Source organism: Carassius carassius, chromosome 22 (assembly GCF_963082965.1).
Source record: "Carassius carassius chromosome 22, fCarCar2.1, whole genome shotgun sequence".
In the NCBI taxonomy this organism is placed as follows: domain Eukaryota; kingdom Metazoa; phylum Chordata; class Actinopteri; order Cypriniformes; family Cyprinidae; genus Carassius; species Carassius carassius.
The window spans coordinates 7,125,379-7,148,881 of record NC_081776.1 but is presented as its reverse complement, the minus strand read 5'-3'; the positions used below and the strand labels follow the sequence as shown (position 1 = coordinate 7,148,881).

General features: G+C 38.8%; 2 protein-coding genes across 4 annotated transcripts in view; one reads left to right on the top strand and one right to left on the bottom strand.

Moving 5' to 3' along the window:
- LOC132098560 (antigen WC1.1-like) overlaps nucleotides 1-23,503 on the top strand; it is a 285,661-nt gene that overhangs the window by 38,184 nt on the left and 223,974 nt on the right. The gene's annotated exons all lie outside the window — the stretch shown is intronic.
- LOC132098823 (tetraspanin-11-like) lies at nucleotides 8,374-23,282 on the bottom strand. 3 transcript variants are annotated; one of them, XM_059505047.1, is made up of 9 exons: nucleotides 23,187-23,202; nucleotides 21,612-21,703; nucleotides 20,862-20,937; nucleotides 19,651-19,842; nucleotides 17,837-17,911; nucleotides 17,538-17,642; nucleotides 14,483-14,641; nucleotides 13,742-13,828; nucleotides 11,121-11,598 (listed from the first exon to the last, which is right to left on the bottom strand). In XM_059505047.1, the coding sequence occupies exons 4-9, from the start codon at nucleotides 19,840-19,842 to the stop codon at nucleotides 11,518-11,520; spliced, it is 699 nt and encodes a 232-aa protein (XP_059361030.1). In that variant the 5' UTR covers nucleotides 20,862-20,937; nucleotides 21,612-21,703; nucleotides 23,187-23,202; the 3' UTR covers nucleotides 11,121-11,517. The 3 variants fall into 3 exon arrangements, with proteins under 3 accessions (XP_059361029.1, XP_059361030.1, XP_059361028.1); XM_059505046.1 differs by lacking the exons at nucleotides 11,121-11,598; nucleotides 20,862-20,937 and adding an exon at nucleotides 8,374-8,576 and having other exon boundaries at nucleotides 23,187-23,282; XM_059505045.1 differs by lacking the exon at nucleotides 20,862-20,937 and having other exon boundaries at nucleotides 11,122-11,598; nucleotides 23,187-23,282.

The following is a 23,503-nucleotide window of genomic DNA, read 5'->3' as shown; positions in this document are numbered from 1 at the left end:
GGTCAGCCTTCTTCAAATTTATGTTGAAATCGCGAGGTATGAACTGATACATAAACACTACTAAGGGGATGATGGAAGACATCAAGAAGAAACTACGAGGACTGAGCCCGACTGCACTGCAAGATTTGTCCTGGACCAGCTCTCCGCATCTCCTGGCGGGGATGTGTTTGTGCTTGTGGGAAATGTATTCAAAACATGACTAATTTAATTCACAGGTTAACAGCTAGAGAAGTAAATGCCAATGATGATTGGGAATGGAACTGGTTAAAGGGTTTACGGCAGAAAGAAGAATACATTGGGTTAATTGCCATCTCAGCACTGGCCATGATTTTATTTTTGCTGTGTATATGGCCTTGTTTAGTGGGAATGATTAGAAGAGCTGTAAATTCAATCATGAAATCTTTAGTAGTTCATCAGATGTTAATGTACAATGAAAGTAAGATTAATGTGAGTGCTTCTGATGGAAATGATGAAGACAATGAGATGCTAAAATCTGACACCTGCAGCAGCTCTACAGACGAAGAGTAGTAAGTAAGCATTACATGCTGTAGAATAAAGATGGTCGAAAGCAGGTCATTGTCCGTGTTACGAGATGATGCAACTGGAAGGCAAGTTAAGAAAGTTTGTTCTGTTTGAATATCACACTAAGATTTTTACATATAATCAAATATAAGAGTTAATGTTTTCTTTATAGCTTGCTTATATGTTAGGAATGACTATGTTCCATAAAAAAACAATGCAAATGCTTTTTTCACCCTTATGAGAGTACTGGTGTTTTAAATCTTCAAGTTCAAGTTCAAGTTCATGATTGATGTAAACTATAAGGGTAGTGTGTTCACAAATTTATCAACATTAAATCAATATAAGTGATCAATAATGATCAAAAGGGAGGAGTGTTATGGAAATTTTTAGTTTTGTTAATTTGGCATTGATTGCATTAATCTCATTTAAGTATCTTTTTTTAACATACAATGAATAAGGTAGTATATATAGTCCATAAGGACATTGAGTTATTTTATGTAACTTGTGCACATAAGTGCTTTAGGTTGAAAAACAACATTTGAAGGGTAACTGTGTAGCAGAGACGGACAGTTTTTGAGAGTAACCAGGCATCTACGATAAGATGTGCATGAGATGTGCATGTGTTATGAGGTGATGTGCACTGAGCAACATGATTGGCTCAAAGGTCCTAGTCTGTCCTTCAATGTATCTTTTTACATTCTATAAAAAGTGGGTTGTAAGTCTGTGTGTTATCTCTTTGCACACAGACTCAGAAGCTGTGTGTAAACCAGATCATTCTCTGCAGAGAATTAAAGCAATACAAAGACAAAACTCTGTTTGGTTTTTCATTCTCAGTCTCTACAAATTGTTATTGAATTAGAATTTCCACAACAACTTCCACCTCTAAAAGATTTAACATTAACCGAGGAGTACGTCAAGGTTGTTCAATTCCCCCCTTTTTATTTTTGTTGGTTGTCGAGTTATTATCCATTTGTTTTGCTAATAATGAACAAATTCAAGGTCTCCAAATTTTTGGTAAAGAAATTAAAATTTCACAATTGGCGGATGACACAACCTTATTTTTAAAGAGCTCATCTCTTATTCCTACTGCTATCTCTTTCATCAACATTTTCTCTAAGGCTTCTGTCCTAATTCTAAATTTATCCAAATGTGAAATCCTTCATTTACACAATTTAAATGATAAAGTTATAAGTGAAATTCCAGTGAAATCCTCTGTCAAATACCTAGGAATTCTTGTAACAAAGGATGTTACAGAAAGACAAAGCTTAAATTTCTCCTCTAGATTAAAAAAGACCAAAGCATTATTAAACTGTTATTTACAACGTGATCTCTCTGTTTATGGTCGTGTCCTATTATGTAAAGCAGAAGGCTTATCTCGATTTGTATATCCCACCTTATCTTTATATGTTAAAGACTCTTATTCTAAAGATATCAATAATCTGTTTTATTCTTTTATTTGGAAAAACAAATCCCAAAGACTGAAGAAAAGGGTTCTTACTAACAAGAAAGTTGAAGGGGGTCTGGAAATACTTTATTTTGAAGATGTTAATAGAACTTTTAAAATCAATTGGATTAAAAAATGTTTGATTAATGGTTACTCCCTTTGGAACAACATCCCACACAGTCTCTTTGACCAAATAGGTGGCTTAGAATTTCTGTTAACTTGTGACTTTAATATTTCTAAACTCCCTCTTAAATTGTCAAAATTACACCAGCAAGTGCTTTTAGCATGGAAAATTTGCTACTCACACAATTTCTCTCCTGATATTATATGGAATAATATCAATATAACGATTGCCAATAGATCTTTATTTTTAAGGAATTGGTTTAACAGGGATATTAAAGGTGCCATGTGCAAAAATTGAGGAAAAAATATCCAAAAAATGACCTACACGCATCAAAAGAATGAGAAGAAATAAGGGCGATGATGTCATTAAAAAAATGTCAAGTTATATTGCTGCAGAGATATCAACCTTAATTAGCATTAGCATTACTAACCCCGGCCCGACAGGTGTCGTAATACCAGTTTCGGCCATGGGAGGCGGTATGCGGGCAACATAACCACCAGCCAACCTGCAATACATGAATAACTCGCACGGCTTGTGGGCGTACTTGAACCTGATGTAAATCGTGTGGAAAGTACAGCCCACTACTTCATTTTAGTTCAGGGAAGAGAGCGGAAGGATGGCTGAAGCCCTTGGCAAGAGACCCCTACCACCACCACCTGCTACAGGGAAAAAACCGCGCTCGGAATCACAAATCAAATCCGATAAGAAAAGGAGCCGAACCAGAGTAAACATCGGCACTGCTTTCAATCGCTGGAGACAACTGATGGACCTGAAAGAAATGAGGTTCGACACCGAACTTGCAACATTTCTTTTGGATTGGTAAGTTAGATGCTGTTAGTATTTAGCGATGGCTAACCGTAGCTGCATTTGATAATTAGCTAGCTATAACTTACCCATTTTTTTATATCATAACTAACCTGCTCTGTCTAGTCTGTTGGTCTCCGTGTCCTCTTTGCTTCGTGGTTTTTCTGTACGTGAGAAAATTGATGTGTGGCGTGAAAGCGTGTGAAAAGAGTCAATTGCGTGTGTCTCACGGTGAATGCTTGAGAGTTGGCAGCTCTAGTTACATTGGTTGGCGCTAGCTTGGTCAACATCAGCTGTCTGATGTTGACCAATGATGTTGACAGAATGCTGTCTGTCAAATTAATTTAATTCAAATAATGTGTATATACAACTCAAAATGTAATATGAACAAAACGAATAGGAACATATTCACTGGTAAAGGTGAAGGGGAGTAGCTTGAAGATGTCATGTTTCAAAATCACTTGACATCACCCAACGTTCCTCTGGAGGCAAAACGTCCTCTTAGGCTTCGGCTATGGCTGTAGGGTTGTTGTGAAGGTAGGGGCGGAGCATAGAGACTATGCCGTTTCTCGTTTGTTACTCTAGAGTAGACCAATTCACTTTATTGAGGCATACTGCTATGGAAGCATATGGGTAGCATTATTCAATTTGGAATGTAATATTCAAAATGACAATGCAATATGTAAAATGATATTGCATTTCTGTATTTACATTTACATTTTCCAATACATTTGTGCAACGTTTGGTGCAAAATGAAAATGAAAATTAAATTACATAATTTTCATTTGCCATTTCATACACCAGTTTTAATATGTAAAATGAATACTAATTGTAACGCTTTATAAGTTGCAAAATTAAAATGAAAATGTATTACAGAAATGATAAGATATGTATAACACGTTCAAGCAAAAACTGTGGCAAAATGATCATTTAAATGCTATTTTTCTTAAATGCATTAACACTCACAGTCAAGACACTTACGATTGCATTTTCATTCAGTGTCCCGCAATGAATGTAGCAAAATTCAATGTGCATATTGAAAATGCATTCCGAGCCGATCACGTCTCCGCCCCCTCCCGCCATGTCAATCACTGCGTGAACAAGGCGGGGCTTGCATAAGGTCAGAGACTCAAATCTCAAGAAGAGGATTCAAGTGAGAGAACATGGACAAGACAGTTGGCCCGTGTACGATTTGATCATTTCGGTTTATGGCTTTAATATTTCATTCGCACTTGTGGGCGGAGCTGAAACGCTGCTTTCATCTGATTGGTCGAATCGCTCCAGCTTCAGCTCGGTCTTTTCATTCTATCAGGCAGAATAAGAGTCAGTGCGAGTAAAGCACTGTAATGTCTGAAACTACACTCACTGTTAATTAGCATAATATTTGAATCAGATGTAGCTGGGCACATAATTCGTGCTGCTGCGACCTGCAAATTATTTCTAGGTTTTAGTATTGTATGAATATTGTCCCACTGATAAATACAGTGCAAATAGTTCTCTCTCTTTGGATAAAAGTGAAGTGGAAATAAAAATCAATAATAGACTGAACAGTTCCATGTCTGTAACATTTACCACTCTCATATTTTAAGTCATAAGGCACTAGGTATGTGTGTGTGACATTAATAAATAATTGTAAAAATTAATATAGTTACATTTCTAAATAAAAATAGTAAAATCAGCTCTATACTGCTCAGTGCTCCTGTAGCCTACCCCAGAGCGCCCTCTCGCGGCTGTAGACGGTAATGTTTTCTCTTGGTTCTGAATAAATGCGACTTATATATGTTTTTTTCCTCGTCATGACGTATTTTTGGACTGATGCAACTTATACCGAAAAATTACATTATTATCATTATTATTTATTATGAGAGTAGTTGACACAGACTAGAACTTTAATGTTTCATCAAATTCAGCTCAGATCTTCAGACTCGTCTGACTCGTGTTGCTGTATAACTGGCCAGACTTACCTTCCCAAGAAATCCTATTTTATTTTATTTCATAAATTTAACTATATTTATTTCCACTTCACTGTTCATACACGAGACAGTTGGTAGGTGTACGTTTTGATAATTTCGGTTTATGGCTCCAATATTTCATTCGCACTTGTGGGCGGAGCTGAAACGCTGCTTTCATTTTTCATTTTCATCTGATTGGTCGAATCGCTCCACCTTCAGCTCGGCCTTTTCATTCTTTCAGGCAGAATAAGAGTCAGTGCGAGTGAAGCACTGTAATGTCTGAAACTACACTCACTGTTAATTAGCATAATATTTTAATCAGATGTAGCTGGGCACATAATTCGTGCTGCTGCGACTTGCAAGAGACCCCGTTAAATTATTTCTAGGTTGTATACTGTATTGTATAAATATTGTCTAGGATTTATATTAAATAGGACTTTTTGGGAAGGTAAGTCTGGCCAGTTATACAGCAACATGAGTCAGACGAGTCTGAAGATCTGAGCTGAATTTGGTGAAACATTAAAGTTCTAGTCTGTGTCAATTACTCTCATAATAAATAATAATAATAATGTTACCCGTATTTTTCGTTATAAGTTGCATCAGTCCAAAAATATGTCATGACGAGGAAAAAAACATATATAAGTCGCATTTATTCAGAACCAAGAGAAAACATTACCGTCTACAGCCGCGAGAGGGCGCTCTGGGGTAGGCTACAAGAGCACTGAGCAGCACAGAGCTAATTTTACTATTTTTATTTAGAAATGTAACTATATTATTTATATATTTTTACAATTATTTATTAATGTCACACACACATACCTAGTGCCTTATGACTTAAAATATGAGAGTGGTAAATGTTACAGACATGGAACTGTTCAGTCTATTATTGATTTTTATTTCCACTTCACTTTTATCCAAAGAGAGAGAACTATTTGCACTGTATTTATCAGTGGGACAATATTCATGCAATACTACAACCTAGAAATAATTTGCAGGTCTCAGCAGCACGAATTATGTGCCCAGCTACATCTGATTCAAATATTATGCTAATTAACAGTGAGTGGTGGTTTCAGACATTACAGTGCTTTACTCGCACTGACTCTTATTCTGCCAGAAAGAATGAAAAAACCGAGCTGAAGGTTGAGCGATTCGACCAATCAGATGAAAGCAGCGTTTCAGCTCCGCCCACAAGTGCGAATGAAATATTGAAGCCATAAACCGAAATTATCAAAACGTACACGGACCACCTGTCTTGTCCATGTTCTCTCACTTGAATCCTCTTCTTGAGATTTGAGTCTCTGACCTTATGCAAGCCCCGCCTTGTTCACGCAGTGATTGACGTGTCGGGAGGGGGCGGAGACGTGATCGGCTCGGAATGCATTTTCAATGTGCACATTGAATTTTGCTACATTCATTGCGGGACACTGAATGAAAATGCAATCGTAAGTGTCTTGACTGTGAGTGTTAATGCATTTAAGAAAATAGCATTTAAATTATCAGTTTGCCACAGTTTTTGCTTGAACATGTTATACATATCTAATCATTTCTGTAATACATTTTCGTTTTCATTTTGCAACTTATAAAGGGTTACAATTAGTATTCATTTTACATATTAAAACTGGTGTATGAAATGGCAAATGAAAATTGTGTTATTTAATTTTCATTTTCATTTTGCACCAAACGTTGCACAAATGTATTGGAAAATGTAAATGTAAATACAGAAATGCATTGTCATTTTACATATTGAATTGTCATTTTGAATATTACATCCCAAATTGAATAATGCTACTCATATGATTCTATATACTGCCCCCATCTGGTATGGAATGTGGAGTATGACTTGATTTTTTTGCCAGACATGACAGATGGCACCTTTAATCATCTTATGAATATGTTTGATAATTTTGGAAAACCTTTAACTTATGAACAATTTATGCGGAACCACAATTTCCCTGTGCATTTTAAAGAATTTAATTTGGTCATTAAAGCTATTCCTCCTACTCTTGTACATCTGGTCAAAAGTCATATTCAATACAACTCTATAGAAATGACAAAACTAAAATTAAATTTAAACTTGAACTGATTGGTAAAAAATGCAATAACAAGCATATTTACAAATATACGTTATAGTAGTAGGCCTACTAATTTAGTTTTAATCATTTAATCACCACCACAGTTTCTTGTCTCCACTAGCAACACGCACGAGTTGTGTTGATTGCAAGTGACGTCACAGGTAGCGGAGAGTGCAAGTAGCGATTGCAAGTGACATTGTGATTTAGTTTCTTTAGTATCGCCACCTGGCTACTGTTATAAAATGTTTAGATATTCAAACAAAAAGTTATCAATAAATAGAACAAAATAAAAAAAATAAAGACTACAAGTGACGTCGCTAGTGGAAGTGCAAGTGTCTGAGAGAGTGCAAGTCTGAGAATGCTAGTGCAGGTCTGCAGCCAGACCCTTCTCAAAAACTCTGCTGTCTCCTGTGTATGGGGAAAAGGGAGGGACAGAGAGAACAGTCTAGACAATCTCCTATGTTTAAATAACATATAGAAAATATCTGCTTGACAACTTATTATGGAGCTGGGATCAAGCCCAAAATAAGCAACTACACTTTAGAAACAAGCCCAAAAAAACGTGACCCGCGACTACCAATATTTGTAAGCGACTTTACAGAAAAACAAGCCCAACGTCGCTTATAATAAGCGAACTTGGCAACACGGTTTCATTTGTCGACGAGACTGACAAGCACGACAGATAACTATGGAAAGAAATAACACAAAACGAGTGCCATACGCGGTATGCGCGCTCATAATGGAAGTGACACGCTCGTTTTTTCCAGGCGCGTCCGCACCGCATTGAGTTAAAAACATCTCAACTTTCAGAATGCCGCAAGCGCACCGCATGTCATGTAGCTTCCTCACCTTTTCCATGACAACACTGAAACCTCAGCCAAAGAAAGGAACAGCTGATCATAGCTGTATATGGATTGCCATTTTAAAATTAATTTAGTAGCAGAGCTACTGCAAAAAATTTTTAGTGCTGCAAATTCATTCATCCATTGCTGAAATTTCCGCGTCTTCATGGAAAGAGCAGGTCATTGTTGCTTAGCAACGGCAGACGCCTCAGGAGCCAAGTGTCCGAAGGCGTTTTCCAAGTGTTTTTAGGCGCGATATGTGAACGGCCCCTTAGGTGGAAGTTGTTGCCTAGGCGCAGGTGAGATTCTGTGTCTGTTATTTTCTCTCAATACCATAGATAAGCAAATGTACACGGTATGATAATCGTACATGTTTATATCGCGGTATTTCGTATAACCCTAGTCTTGACATTGGTCCAGTGTATTTTGTGCCTATAAATAGGTGTTTATAGGCACACCTGTTTAAGATTGAGCAGCACATTACATACATTTAATATGAGTGAATAAAGCAAATATGTGGTTAATAAAAAATACTCTGATATATTTTTTTTTATCTAAATGACAACAATATCCCATATCCTTCAAGACTATTAGGATTATAAGGATTTATTAACAATAGCAACATTTGTCTAAAAATGTAGCCAATGAAAGATAATAAACCTTATATCAAAGTAAATGGTTTGGTCATGCAGTTTAAAGTGGAAACGGTAGTAAGGCTGTGTTTGAGTGTCAGGAAAGGCATACATTTCTGAGTCTTCAGTAAGGGTCCAGTTTAATTCGCCTGTGCAGGCAACAGGTGAACACCATTCCACAAATCTGAAACACACACATATGATAGAAAATTACCAAAGTAACATTTTATATTGCATTACCAAAGTAACATTTTATATTGCATTTGACTAGATAAGATGGCCATCAGCCAAATTTTCATGTCTGGTGGACATCTGTCTGGTCAAATACGTATGATAACTTATGATACTGGCAGGCAGCAGAACATTCCATAAAAAGAGCTCCAACAATGTCAGGATGGATAATGAAAAAGTCTTGAAATTTTTGTATTTTTTTTTTTTGTTTGTTTTTTCAATTAAGACATCCAAGGAGTAGTTCATGCCAAAAATTGTATTTGCTGAAAATGTTCTCACCCTCAGGCCATCCAAGATGTAAACGAGTTTGTTTCTTTATCTCAACAGATTTGAAGAAATTTAGCATTGCATTTCTTGCTCACCAATGGCTCCTCTGCAGTGAATGGGTGCCGTCATAATGGGAGTCCAAACAGCTGATAAAAACATCACAATAATCCATGTCTCCAGTAAATCAATTAATGATTAATCAATGTTTTGGACTGTTTTTTTGCTTGATCTGTGCATATTTCTCTCCTAATTCAGAAAATATTATTTTTCACTGGAGAAACAATATTAGATAGAGGACTCAAATTTTAGTTGGAACAGTTTGAAGTTAAAAACAACTTGATGGATTTGTTTTTTTACAAACACACAGCTTTTCAATTCACAAGATGTTAATTGATGGACCGGAGTCGTGTGGAATACTTGAGGATTATTGTGATGCTTTATTCAGCTGTTTGCACTCTCATTTTGGTGGCACCTATTCACTGCAGAGGATCCACTGGTGAGCAAAATTTCTCCAAATCTGTTCTGATGAAGATACAAACTCTTATACTTCTTGAATGGCCTGAGGGTGTGTACATTTTTAGCAATTTTTCATTTTGGGTGAGCCATTCCTTTAAAAGCACTGATATTTTAAAAGCCTTGTGGCAATTGTTGAAACACTCTTTATAAAAGGCTCGCAGGAAGAGGGAAGCGGTGTTTAGCTACTATGGAAACCAAGATGTAAGGCAGCCGGTAGGAGTGTTGTTGTAATTGGGTCAATTAGCATGTGTGTGTGTGTGTGTGTGTGTGTGTGTGTGTGTGTGTGTGTGCACGTGTTTGTATAAAGGCTACAACATGTAGGCGGATTCAGATCAGTGGTTACTACCATAATGAAAATAGCATTAATATTAATTTACACATTTCTATATTTCAAAATGGCAAGTCACTTTTAAATATTGCCATGATGGTAGAAAAATTTACAGCAACAATTTTGAGATTCACACTGGTAAGTTCTTATGATAGTGGTACATATTTTTGTGACAGCATAAAAAAAACCCAAGAGATATTCTTCAAGCTGTAATCCTGGGGAAAACAACTCCAAAATAAATAGGAGATAAAAATATAAGAATCTTCCCAAACCTTTACAAACTTAGTCTACATGTTACAAAACATTATCTAAAAATACAGAGTGTTTCAGCATGCAGCCATGCTTTATTTTTCCTCTCTCCCTCTGGAAAATGCTGAAGACAAATCGGAAGCCAGGTCCTAGGAGGGCTCTTGGTGGGCGATTATTTCTACAAGAATGAAGGAGCCTCATCCTACCCACAAACACAGAAATAAACCAGAGCTGGAAGTGCAGCTGTTTTACAATTATGGGAAAAAACCATAAACTTAAAATTGGTTAATCTGTAGTTAACTATTGGGCAAATGAGTATTCATGGCACATACCAATAAGATCTCTGGTTAATGAGTGTTTTTAGAGGTTTCAAATGAACCTCAGAATGGGAACTGAAAAATATGTGTCACTGTGTGGTCGTTTATGGACAAAAAATGGGGTACATTCCGATGTTAGTTCATAAAGCTTGCTAAAATTGTACAGTGCAACTGAGCGGCATTATTTTGCTTAAATCAGAATGTGAACAAAACCAAAATATATTACAAAGTGTAGATTTAGTAATATAGATTTTTCCTCTTTTCTAATTTGCAGACTCAAACAACATTCTTAACCCATATGATATTCCTTCTTTTTTACAGAATGTCAAAGCTGCTCTTTTCAATACAATGAAAACGAACAGGAAAAATCTTATTTGCGCCTGAGGGCCAATAAAAATAAACCGTTTTGCAATCAGGAAATTACAAGAACCAGTGATATCTGATGTCAACTGGACCAAACCTGGTGCAAATATATCTTGAAAATCCCATTTCGAGTGTTTAATAACATAAATAGGCACAAAAGATTTAAAAATAGAGCAAAAAGAATGAATTTCAGCAAATAATTACTACAGCTGAAAAGTTTGGGTCAGTTTTGCAGTCTCTTATACTCACCAAGACTGCATTTATTTGATCAAAACACAGTAAAACAGTAATATTCTAAAATATAATGTTATTTAAAAATAGTTTTTAAAATAGCTCATAAATTTCTTTTAAAAAATCCTTCCTGACGCCAAACTTTGCGTAAATTTGTCGTAAAGAATTATCTTAACACAAATCTGTCATCAGCAAATGTAGAATATAGTGCACCAAAAGACAATTTTATACTGCTTTATGCCTCTTTGTCATTTTTGGAACATTCAATTCAAAACCTCATTAATTTCCGTGCATGTAAAAGAGCATCTTAGAAAATTTACAGAATACCTTCCTTTGTGTCCATTTTTCATTTTCACCTTTAAAAAGCTTGTTCTTTTCACGGAATTGTCCTCCATGTCATAAAGCACTGAGTGAGAAGCAGTAATACTGCTGTCTGCCAGCACTTCTAATGCTACTCCAGAGGACAATAAAACCAAATGAAAGTGGGATTAACTGCACAACAACAACAAACCGAGAGATGAGACTTATACGCAATCAGCAGACCTTCACAAAAGCTAGGGACAAACAGTCTTTTTTTCTGAGAAGATATGTTGACACCTTTGAAAGCTCTCCTTTCCAGCAGTCTAGGTCCAGAGAGAGCGATACAATAGGCAGGAAGAGAGAGGCCTGAAATAGATCGGACACATTGGGAGTCCCACAGCAGGCTGCAGGTAAAAGGTTATATCAGGTAAACGGTCGACACTTATTCTCAAATAATAGCGATAACTGAACATATTCAATTAATTGCCTTATTCTGTTATGAAACAATTTTTGTCTCAAAATACAAAACTTTAACATGATAAAATGCTATTTGGTGCAATTAGTTGTGAGTTTTTGTTCTTTTTTTGCCATGCAGCATTCAGCATGTGTAGTGTAAAACTGCTTGTTTCATGCCAACACATACACAAAAGCAATACCGAAAGCATAAGGTGGACATGAAGTGACAGGAACAAGGCACATGGATATGCACACATACACAAGCACAAACTCAAATGGCCGACCTTCTCAACACACAGAGCTTCAGGAATCAAACAGTCAAACATCAGAAAAGTCTTCTTCCTCTTCTTTATAAAGGAGATAAATAAAGCAGGCAGTCAACACTGCTCCCACCAGCTACATGACACACACACACACACACACACACCCACACCAAAAACAGATAAGAAAGATACAACCAAAAAGAAAGAGACAGAGAGAGAAAGACAAACAAAACAAAGACAAAACAGAGACAGAGATAATTTAAGACAAACATTACAACAATAAGACAATATGAGAAAAATATGTTCAAGGAAAGACAAAGTGTTGATACGTTATCACATTTTTACAGCAGGGAAATAGAAAATCAGTTTGTTTGCACAGTTCATGTAAATAAACAATTCACTCATTAATTTTAATGAGTTTAATGATACAATGCTGCGATTACACAGAAAAGATAAAACCAAGCAATAGTATGTTTAACAGTATGTTCTGAATGTGAACCAATGCTCTAGACCCCTGCAGAGCAGCACTGCCATAATGAACGATCACAGAAGAGGATCAATTTAATTAGCGCTCCCTCTAGAGAGCCACTTCAAGTTACATTGTGGCTTTTTACAGTAAAATCATTACATTAAAGTCAACACAGGATTTATTTTTAGTCACCTAATCACTCCAGAGCTTCACATTTCCTGGATGAAATGATCACATGACCTTCAGCTGAGACCCTAATGATGGAAACGTTGCATTAATGCATATGTTGAAATCCTGACATATTTACAGTTACAGTTTTATGCATCTACTTAAATCTTCGCAGAAAAAAAAAAGTTCAGTTGACTGTTAATTCAACTGACTTTGGGGAATTTATTAAACCAATTTGACCAACTATATGGGACTAACATCCAATATACAGTACTACATAGTAATTTTGAGAAAAAACATTTTGAATAGTGAGAAAAAAAACTTCTGTACAGCACATAAAAATCACCACTATCCACTAAAAAGACAAGAAATGGGATAAAGTTCTTAAAAGATAAATCTCTGCTTATTACATATCCCTCCCGGCTCAGAGAATCAATATGAGGTCAGAGCTAGAGTCACATTTCAGTGGTGTTTATATACAGAGTTTATTCAAAGGAAACAGATCAATGGGCCTCTGCACCCCTGCAGTGAACTCAGCACTCACACTGTGAGATCTGCACTTAAAGCTAAGAGCTCTTTATCTCTTATCATTCATTTTCTCAAACCTGCATGCGGTCTCCACCTATTTTTACCCAGCGGGCAGTGCTCTGTGAGACTACCGTGCGCATTAACGGTTGGGGACAAAAACAGAGTCCATTAAACGATTGCCTGCAGGCTATTTTAGTGAAGGCTTTCGTGTTATTGAACCACATCAGAAGAACTTAATGATCCTTTGTTCCTACTGTTTCTCTAAGATTTACTTCATAGTAATTAGACATAAACACAAAAAATATATTGTAAAGTATACTCCAAGTATAAATATACAATAAATAAATAAAAAATACTATATACTGTATATACATATGCATATATTTGAGGCCACTATTTATTTTTTAAAAGAACTAAATAATTTTATCCAGCAAAGACACATTAAATTGACCCAAAAGTGACAGTTAAGGCATTAACAATCTTCTTTTTCAAATTTAAGCAAAACAACTCTTTGCAACTCTGATCATAATAAATGTTTCTTGAGCAGCAAATTAGAATGATTTCTGAAAGATCATGTCACACTGGCGTGATGACTACTGCAGATTCAGCTTGTGTGAACTATCCCTTTAATTGCACAGTACACCTGAGGAGGGTGGGGCTTACCTGTAGACAGGCCACACCTATTCCCACAGCACCAATAATGAGCAAGTGATCTGCCAGAAACTGCTCCAGTTTACTGATACAGCCGCCCTGTAAGAGACCACAGCACCTATAACTACTTCTGAATAATGTACAGCTCATGTTTTTTTTTTTTTTTCAGTGTCAATGCCCATTTGTGAATGAGTAAACTGATTTATTTTGCAGACTGATGAAGAGCTACAGCTATATGGGTGATTTTTGTATTGAATGATTTACGCAACACTATTGTGGGTACTGCCTCAACAGACCACGTAAAGAATAAAACTAATGGCCCACTAGAGGCCAGTAAAACCAGTGTCATATTGTATTATTTATCACACCAGCGGATGGTTCCCAAAGAATACAGAGAGCTTAGCAGCCATTAACTGTAGTGTTACCTCACACTTTACAAGCTCATATATGTTACCAGTCACACCTGCTTTGCTCACTGCTGTGCTTTCTTAGTCTAAATGACTTCCAAAGGGTATATCAAACATGACGATATGGTTTACAGGCGTACTGTAGTTCCCACAGACAATGAGGGAGCATCAAAGCCTGTGGTGGCTTTGTCTGAAACCCCTATGCTACAACAGTAAATTAACAAAGTCCCTTTAGTGTACTTGGATTTCTGTGTTTTGTAAAGCAAGTTAAGTAAAGATGAATAGACACATGTTGCATATATGTTGGGTGTGGGGGTTGATTTGAGGTTAACAGTATCTCACCCACCTCCACCTTGTAGATGTTTGAGGGGTGGTCTCTCTTTCCACACTGATGGGTGATGGTCTTACAGCAGCTGTCTGGGACCAATCTTTTCTCCGCTTCCAGGGACATGATGTACGCGCTGTGTGTCCAGTCAAATGAGTTGTTGCTCCCGCAGCACTTGAACTAAAAGATGAAGGTAAGGGAGTTATGGGATTAATTAGGTCAGCATGCAAAGTGGTCTGGTATGGGGTGCTTATATTTCTGCATTATTTTCTTTCACAGTAGTGATTTTACATGATTGTTTATTAGGTAGTAGTTTGTGTGATTAGAATCACTCATGTTCCATTACCATCTCACAAAAAACTAAAAAATACAATTTAAAAATAACTTGCCCTACCCATATTGTTACAGATGTGGTAGTGCTAAACGTAAAACAAAGGGAGAGAAGAGGAACTGGAACAAATAAGGAGTTTACTGATAAAGAAGGTACAGACTATATTAACAGGATTACATTTAGCATACATACAACGAACACATCAACAACGCTAAACAATCATGGACGAGGAGGAACTGAACAGAACGGGTAATTATACACACAGAAGGTAATGAGGGAACTGGAAACAGGTGGGGATCAATCACTTAACTAAAACAAGAAAAGGAAGGTGACCAAATAAGGAAACAAAGTTCAGAAACGTGACAGTTCGCCCCCTCCCGGAACTGTGCGTCCTCGCACCGCAAGAGGAATACCAGCGGAGGGAGGGTGGGGGTTCTGGAGGCAGGCGAGGAGTAGGCCAGGAGCAGGTGACGAGGGAGCATGGAGGTAGGGACCAGGGCAGAGTGGATGGAGGGAGGAGCCAGGGAGGAGCCCGGAGCAGGAGGAGCCAGACGGTCCACGAGAGACCAGCCAGGACGGAGATCCATGGTGGAGTCGACGGCGGGAGGAGCCATGGTGAAGGGGTCGACAACACCAGGGGGCTGACAGGCGGAGACTGCACCGGTGGGTGAGGAGCCCAAGATGGAGCAGCACAGCCGCAGAGCCAGGGTGATGTCGAGGATCCGGAGGGCCTAGGTGGAGCAGAAGGCTCTGGCGACCAAGGTGGAGGCGGGGTCCTGGAAGACCGCTGTGGAGCCGGAGTGACTGAGGATGACGGTGGAACCAGAGGGAAGGAGGAGCCGGACAGAGCCGGAGGGATGGAGTGACGAGGTGGAACCAGAGGAGTGGAGTCCCGAGGCGGCGGATGGTCGACGAGTGACCAAGGTGGAGCCGGAGGGACGAGGGAGCCCGGTGGAGCAGGTGGGATGCCAGGCCACGGTGGAGACAAGGGAGCTAAGAGCCAAGGCGGAGCCGCTGGGTCGAAGGACCGAGGAGGAGTCCAGGGCTCGGAGGCTGGAGGCGGAGACAGGGCCTTAACGTGCCAAGGCAGAGCTGGAGACTGGCAGTCCAGCGGCGAACCATCGCGCCCAGATGGTGCGGACTGAGGGTGAGCTGCGGGACTGACTGGCACCAGCAGGGATGACGAGGAACTGGCTGGTCTAGGAGGAGGAGAGAGAGGAAGGATGGGAGGAAAGACAGGAGGATCAGGGCTGGACGGAACCAGCTGAAGTGGAGCAGAGGGACTGGCAGGTCTAGGAGGAGGTGGGAGAGGGAGGCTGGGAGGGAATACAGGAGACACAGAAGATTCAGAGCTGGGCGGAACCAGCGGAGACACAGAAGATTCAGAGCTGGGCGGAACCAGCGGAGACATAGGAAATTCAGAGTTGGGCGGAACCAGCGGAGAGACAGAAAATTCAGAGCTGGGCGGAACCAGCGGAGAGACAGAAAATTCACAGCTGGGCGGAACCAGCGGAGAGACAGAAAATTCAGGGCTGGGCGGAACCAGCGTAGAAACAGAAAATTCAGGGCTGGGCGGAACCAGCGGAAATGGAGCAGAGGAGCTGACTGGAGGAGGTAGGAGTGGGAGACTGAGAGGGTATACAAGGGGATCAGGGCTGGATGGAACCAGCGGAAAAACAGGGGATACAGGAATTACCTCCATAGACCAGTCCATTAGATCCATAAGTTGCTCCATGTTTCCCGAGACCGAATACAGCTCAACCTCAGTCGCAGGAGTGTGGGCAGGGCTTTCCTCCACGCCCTCGATCTCCACGAGGACACCCACGATGCACGGTGTTGCCGGCTCACACACCTGGTCAGTCGCGCTCTCGACATCCTGCTTAGGCTCTGCGGCTGCGGTGGGCTCTGGCTCCGTGTGGCTTGATGGTGGCTGGTTGGTCTCTGGGTCGGAAGTGGGGCTGGAGATATCCTCTTCGGCGGTGCTGATGGTAAATGAAGAACCATTTTTCTCCAGCACCCACTCCACAAAAGCGGCGAAATCCTCTCGGGGACCGTTCGCTGGTAGGCGTGCCTTACTCCGCTCGCTCAGGCCGGTATAGAAAAAGTTAGAGAGCGAGCGGTCGGGGAAGTGAGTAAGGCACGCCAGATCTAGAAAGTCCCTGGTGTGGTCCTCCAGGGAACGGTCCAGTTGCTCCAGGCATAGGAGACGGACTGCTGGGATGGCCATTCCGGGAGAGGATGAAAAAAAAAAAGGCAAAAAATCAAAAAGAAAGAAAAACGCCGCTAAAATAAACTATACTGTTTAGGTCCTTGATTCTGTTACAGATGTGGTGGTGCTAAACGTAAAACAAAGGGAGAGAAGAGGAACTGGAACAAATAAGGAGTTTACTGATGAAGAAGGTACAGACTATATTAACAGGATTACATTTAGCATACATACAACGAACACATCAACAACGCTAAACAATCACGGACGAGGAGGAACTGAACAGAAGGGGTAATTATACACACAGAAGGTAATGAGGGAAACTGGAAACAGGTGGGAATCAATCACTTAACTAAAACAAGAAAAGGAAGGTGACCAAATAAGGAAACAAAGATCAGAAACGTGACACATATACTCTTGTTTTTTTTCTCTAATCTTATTAAGTAAAATGTTCAATACACTGATTCTTATATTTGTGTGTACAGCAAAAAGGTGAGTTGAAAAGGCCCAGTAACATTCTGGGATTTGGCATTTCTCACATCCTGCTGTAGTCTGTCCACAGAATGTGTGATGCTCTCTTTTCCAGGTTGGGCATAGTTCTCTGTCATTGTCTTGCTCAAGTGCTGCTTCAGCTCTTCACTCAGCTGGGAGAGATAGAGAGATGAGAAAGACAGAGAGAAATGGACAAAAAGATAGAGAGTGAGCAGTATGCAGTGTCATCTGTCAAATGCCAGTCGTGTATGGTCGTACAACTACATCCATCATAAAAGCAAATTGGAGTTGGTTCTTTAGATCTTTCTTTTGTAGTAATATAGAGTGTGTCTAGAAGTTCACTCACCGACTGATAATAAACGTAGGCCAGAACACCAGCCACCAGCTCAATTAGAAAGATCAGAAGCAGACAGGAGAAGTACTGTAGACAAATGATACAACATCCTTGTCAGGAAACAGGAAATCCAGTCATTGAATTTGAATTAGAATTTATTGAAATAATAACGATTACCACTCTAGATACGCTATACGAATTTGAAAATACTGTTTCCTGTTATACAAATGATTATATATAAAGTCATGAATGTCAAGGGGATGTTCCATAAAACTAAAAATGTAATAAATGAAAAAATAATCTGATATAAAAACTGAACTGCTAAAAAGGGCAAATTAACAAACAAACATGCAAACAAACAAACAAACAGAAATCTATTAAAGTATTAAACCAATACAATACAAAACAATATAATTACATTCGAGCTACTTTAGATTCAATTTAATTAAATGAATTAACTATTGAACTAAATGCTCAGATGTCACCTACAAACAATAAACTTTCAAAACCACAGTAACTTAAAAATCTTTTGTTCAGAAAATGTTCAATTTGTACTTAATTAGTTTCATTTGCCTTTGTCCTTATGAAGCATAATTTTAAATGGCTTTCCTCTAAAAGAAACTATATTACAACAAGGTTTTTTATTCACGCATCAACAATCAACATTCAAAAAGCTTCAAAATGTAACCATATTTTCCCTGTAATGGGGATAAAATAAATACAACTGGTTTCTAAGCAATTTCTTGCTCAGAGCAGGCAGAGGGGGAGATGCCTGACAAATGAAAATAAAAGACACAGTGACATTTTCCTCAGAGGAAAATGAAACAATAAATGACTAAACTGAATAAGCCGTCATAGTTTATTGTGGGGGAGAGAGAGTGGGTGATAACAACCCGAATCTGCCTTTGAAAACGTTTTCAGGAAAATATTTCTTGTGGCATAACTGAAAACAAACCATCCATCAAACAACATTTCAAGATTATACATTACTCAAACTCACCATGTCTTTCTATGAACACACCATATTTTATTTTAATTGCAAAGGGAGTAGTGAAGTTAAACTGAAGTTTCCATCACTAATCAGCAGAATTAAACAGAAATATGCATATCAAATTATGCGCAGAGACTGAAGACCGAACCACAGAGTCAAGAGATGCCACAAACATAAAAGTGTATTTGTGTGAGAGAAGAATAAATTAGAGCAAACAAACAAATCCATACATGCTGCAATTCTCATTTAGAGGTCAAAAGAAAGGACAGGAAGCCCGATGTAATTTATATAAACACCAGCACGAGCAGTGAAGCAAATTAAATAAACCGATTCACGGTTATTCAAACAAAACAGTGCACTAAACTGCTGTTAACCTCAACATGTCTCGTGTGGACATTCATGCATGCATATGTTTTTCCCACAATGCAATGCACTCAGATCAGACCAGCAAAGGCAGTGTCCTCATGATTAATTTGTAGCAAGGTGGCGCTCCTTAGTAGATTCATACATCTGAGTGAGAGTGGGGTATAAATAGCACTGCTGCAGTGGCAGTAACAACCTTGTTGTCTCTTTCTCTCTTTCGAACAAACACAAGGTACTATCTTTAAAAAAAGTAAATAAAATGGAGAGAAAGCAGATGCCTGTCAGCTCATTTGTCACGGCTGCCATGGAGCCAGCTCTGCTTTGTCTATGGAGCCACCCACCTCGACTAACAAGCAACAATAACAGAGGTGAATGAAAAGAGGCCGGGATCTAAAGCAATTAGTGGTTGGACAATGGATAAATTGGTGCAACTGATAACATGATGTCCTCTCATTCATCTCCATGCCCTCACCGTGGACAGACAGCTCCTCTGCTCATGTATGACGGCGCAGCAGCCCAGGAACCCCGTGACCATCACCAGCCCTCCTGCCAGGATCAGAATGTAAGCGGACACGGCGAATGTACTGGAGGCCAGCAGGCTCAGGTACTCTCCTTTATCGACCAGCGTCCAGATCCCGACACCCATCACCACCCCACCACCCATCTGAAAGACAAAAATGCATCTCAGCATATCAGAATGCTTCTTCTAATACACAAAAAAGTTTCAAATGATAAACAGTTATTTCATAGTTTGACAGGCTTGTCATTATTTAACCAACTCAAATAATCATTCCCTCACCCTGAGATTTCAGCACAAGTTAATGATCCACCTGTGTGGTGCTGCAGCAAAGTAAAGACTTAAATAATCTATATGCATACACACTCATTTATCTCTTTCTCAGATCTATCCAAGTCGGAAACTGAGGAAAATCCAACAAGGCTCCTCCCTTCAACACTTTCCATGATACTCTCCAGTGCCAAACTAAAATTCTAGCTATCCCAGAGACCTATTGTCTCTTTAATGCTCCCTGAGCTGCTTGCATACCACACACAGTGAGGACTTAGCATTTGAGGAGAAAATTCCTTTATGAAAACTCTGTATTGAATACATCACTGGAGTATATACTGAATATATAGAGTTATTCTATAAAGGTTAAGCTTTATAGAATAACTCAAAAATAAAAATGAGTCATTACTACTCACCCATGACAATTCAAACTTGCATTAATCTTTTTTCCATGCAGCACAAAAGGTGAATATAATGAGGACTGTGTGTGAAATACAGACTGAAATTCATATGGACCACTTTTATGATACTTTTATTATGCTTCTTTGTCCTTTTTTTTTTTTTTTTTTACTTTGAAGCATTTTAACAGCATTAAAAAAGTACAATATTCAGAATTTCTCTGTTTGTGTTCCACAGAAGAAAGTCAGTCATACAGACTTGGGTGGACTATCTGTTTAAGTAAGTCGATTGATGCACGGGTTTATGCATTGTGGTTGAAAGTTTGGTTTCTGAATCATTTCCTAGATTTCTCTCTGTCTCTCTCTCTCTCTCTCTCTCTCTCTCTCTCTTTGTCTAGGATTTATGGAAATCCATCTGTCTGAAACTGTAGTAGAGATGTAATTATAAAGATGCATTTAATTAAATAATGCTTCATATTAAGAAATGCTTTTGCTCACACAGCAGGTTTGTCTTTCTCCACTCGGATCAACTTAGAAAACACATTCAACTCCAGAGGGAACTGTACTTGTTGAGCTAATACACAGGTGGGTGGGAAGAGAACGAGAAAAAGGAGATGATGGGACAAAACTCAAATTTAAGTTATGAATATCACACTTTTACATTCACATATATACTTTTTCTTCCTACACTTTGTCTTTTGTCTCTCACTGCCTCTGATATTTCATAAGAATGCTGCATAAAACAGAAGATGGAAATGTTCTCCAAACATCATTTCATGCACGACAAAGTGAAATAACTGCTTAATATCAACCTTTTAACTTTAAACTGTAGCTTCAAAACAGGTTTCCATAATCCTTATTAATGAAAAAGTGAAGAAGTCATTCCCATGTTGTCCTCTCACATCAAAATATTAGTTCAGAACGGTTTTGGACTGTTTTCACTTGTAAATGGTGCTTGATCTGTGCATATTTCTCTCTTTATTCAGACAAAACAATGAATGGAGGAATAGTTTGAATTTAAAATATTTGTAAAATGATTTTCACTTCATAATAAGTTAACTGATAGACTGGAGTCATGTGGATTACTTATTAATTATTGTGATATTTTGATCAGCTGTTTGGACTCTCATTCTGACGGCACCTATTCACTGCAGAGGATCCACTGATGAGCAAGTGATGTAAGTCTAAATGTTAAGCTGAGGTGGAGTAAATTTTCAGCAAATTTTAATTTTTGCATTTAAGACTCACCCAGAACAGGAAGTTAAAAACGAAGAGGAGGTACTTGAGACACACTGTGATCCAGTTGTCCTGCTCATCCTTATACAAGCTGCCCATCTCTCCTGTTAGTGAGAAGAGAGAAAAAAATAAGTGCTAAAGAAAAGAAGTTCTCATGAAGCGGTGGTTGTTCACACTTTGCGTATTTATGAGACAAAATGGGAAAAGGACAAAGAAGAGGAGGTGGGCAGGAGCATAAACAGGCTTTTGGAGAGATGGCAGTCAAACACTGTTCTTTTCTATGACATGTTAATTAACAGCTGTGGCCCATGGGTTTCTGCCACAGACAGACGACACGCTCACGTCTCAGGGCCTAGTGTGGAGGCGGTGCGTGTCAAAACAGCAGCCATGTATGGCCGATGAAATGAGGGTGTTTGGCTTGAAATGGTTGAAAACACAACAAAACTGCACACACTATAACCCACAATGCTGGTTTTAAAAACCTTGAGGACAACAAATGTAGCTCCAGATTAGAAAGGTGCCACATTATTCTCTGAAACACAAAATTAGACTGCGGTTTATATAAATCCCTGCTATGATAGATTTAATAGTCTGGGTTTTCACTGCAAGACCTATCAATTTGTTTTGGATACTGAGGCATAAAGAAGTTGTTCAGAATGACTATATGGGGTCATATTGATTTGCTGATCACATGTTGTAACGTAGGCTGTGTGTCAGTAGTAATCACATAGAGTGCTTTTTCAATATACTTGTATTGAGCAGTGAATACATATAAGTTATCATGGTGATAGACTCCAAATGCAGAACTTTAAATTTGGAATAAGGATTTAGTACAGGATAATATTTTATTCATTGCATTTGCATTTATTATTCACCTCACTGTCTGCCTGATAAAGACAAACTATCCTCTTGTCCATTCTGTTGACAGACCCATGGCGTTGGCTGGGATTTGGGACACATGCAGGCTTTGTGTCATTATGGGTTACCACAAGTATCCAAAGAAATGTTTCAAGAATTTTTTTTTCTACTGGTTACATATTTTTACTGTAGCGTTTCTTACAGATAACATTTCTAAGGTTAAAGGAAGCTGAAAAGTTTATTTGGAGTTTGCAGTGATTTCCTCGCGAGCGAGTGACACGTTGACTCAGATTAAAAAAGGGGGGATGATTTTCATTTCTGATGGATGTAAATAGTATGAGAACTTACTCTACTGAAAAAATCGTTTCAGTTCACATTATTATCTTCCTCCTTCCTTCTTACTAACCTATAGGCTACAATGAACGCAATGGTGGTTATCCCGAGGAAGAAAAAGAAAGAAAAGAAAACATGGTGTTACTATCCAGCCGTTTCTCTTTCTTTACTACCAAGGGACTTTGGCCTTATACTTCACCGCAAAACACATCCAGGTTTCTCAGTTGCGTTGATCATGCACGACTTTCCACACTCATGAACGTAAACAAAATAAAACTGCGTGGTGTGATGCACACTTTATTTTTCTAGAACCACCTGCTCTAAAGATGCGTTTGAGACAAACATCTGTGTCCCTTTCCATTGCATAAAAAGAAAACATAGCGTGTTTACACTTACCTTAACAGCAGCTAAAGCTCGTTTCCCAGCGAGGCTTGCGTGTGTCCAGTCTGCGGGGTATCGGAGGGTCAGCGTAGGATGTGAGGAGGAAATGCAACTACAGCCCGCCCCTTCATTAGCTCAGATTAAATACAGAGAGCTGCTCATCTTCAGAGGCTGCTCGTGGACTAACTGTTAGTAGTGCTTTTAAGTAAGTTGTTTTGTCGCATTTTCTGAAAAAATAAAATAAATAATCTATTCTTTACTCTGAACTGGACTCATGTGATCTGCAAAGGGCTGACGAATACTGTAAAACCCGTAAAAACCTGTTGATTCTT

Coding starts and splice junctions, on each gene's coding strand:
- LOC132098823 (XM_059505045.1), bottom strand. CDS start 21,698: ATGGGCAGCTTGTATAAGGATGAGCAGGACAACTGGATCACAGTGTGT. Junction 17,643..17,836: donor CCTACGTTTATTATCAGTCG/GTGAGTGAACTT, acceptor TATCTCTCCCAG/CTGAGTGAAGAGCTGAAGCA. Junction 14,642..17,537: donor TGGACAGACTACAGCAGGAT/GTGAGAAATGCC, acceptor TTCATCTTTTAG/TTCAAGTGCTGCGGGAGCAA.